The sequence below is a fragment of the Myotis davidii genome, unplaced genomic scaffold, assembly GCF_000327345.1.
Source record: "Myotis davidii unplaced genomic scaffold, ASM32734v1 scaffold1622, whole genome shotgun sequence".
NCBI classification, from domain to species: domain Eukaryota; kingdom Metazoa; phylum Chordata; class Mammalia; order Chiroptera; family Vespertilionidae; genus Myotis; species Myotis davidii.
In genome coordinates, this window is record NW_006293535.1 from 594,136 (window position 1) to 595,221 (window position 1,086).

Below are 1,086 nucleotides of genomic sequence, written 5' to 3' on the forward strand. Positions count from 1 at the left end.
CCACATTATTCCATTTCATTACGACCACCACCAGTAGGAGGCGCCGAGGCCCAGGGAAGTTAAACAACTGCTGCAAAGCCACACAGCCTGTGTCAGCAGAGCGTGGACTTGACCCAAATCTGTCACCGCCACACGGTGATCGTATCAACACAGAGCACCGCTTCTCCCTAAGTGCTGGTCCCTGCACTCAGAGAGAATCACACAGCCTGGACCTCGTGGCTCCGTGGTTGAGCGTCAACCTATGAACCAGGAGGTCACGGTTCGATTCCCGGTCAGGGCACATGCCCCGGTTTTGGGCTCCATCCTGTGTTGGGCCGTGCAGGAGGCAGCCGATCCATGATTCTCTCTCATCGTGGATGTTTCTCTCTCTCTCTCCCTTCCTCTCCGAAACCAATAAAAATAGATATTAAAAAAAAATTACACGTGGTCCTAAGCCTCAGAGAGGTCTCAAATTAAATAAAACTCACACATTTCCGCCAGCAAAAACACCACAACCGGTTCGCTCCACTTTACTGTCACGGGGAACCGCCCTCCCCAGGCCGTGAGTCCTACTATGTGAGCACGTGAGCCACGGGATCCGCCCTCCCCAGGCGGTGAGGTCCTACTATGTGAGCACGGGAGCCACGGGATCCGCCCTCCCCAGGCGGTGCGGTCCTACTATGTGAGCACGGGAGCCACGGGATCCGCCCTCCCCAGGCGGTGCGGTCCTACTATGTGAGCACGGGAGCCACGGGATCCGCCCTCCCCAGGCGGTGCGGTCCTACTATGTGAGCACGGGAGCCACGGGATCCGCCCTCCCCAGGCGGTGCGGTCCTACTATGTGAGCACGGGAGCCACGGGATCCGCCCTCCCCAGGCGGTGAGGTCCTACTACGTGAGCACGTGAGCCACGGGAACGCCCCCCGCCCCCACGTACTCGTTGAGCTTGTAAATCTTCTCCGAGAAGAAGACTTCGTCCAGGAGCTTGTGGATGTTGCGCCGCTCGGCCGCAAGCAAAACACCGTCGTTCGCCAAAATCCCCAGGCAGGTGCCGGCGTGCCCGATGGCCTCCATGGCGTACTCCACCTGGTACAGGCGGCCTGCGGAA

The 1,086-nt window shown here is 59.5% G+C and overlaps 1 protein-coding gene across 1 annotated transcript in view; it reads right to left on the reverse strand.

The window, feature by feature from the left end:
• Positions 1–1,086, reverse strand: part of PSMA4 (proteasome subunit alpha 4) — a 5,996-nt gene that overhangs the window by 3,968 nt on the left and 942 nt on the right. Inside the window, exon 3 of the mRNA XM_015566175.1 lies at positions 916–1,078. Within this exon, the coding sequence (XP_015421661.1) occupies positions 916–1,078 (163 nt within the window). The remainder of the gene's footprint in view (positions 1–915; positions 1,079–1,086) is intronic.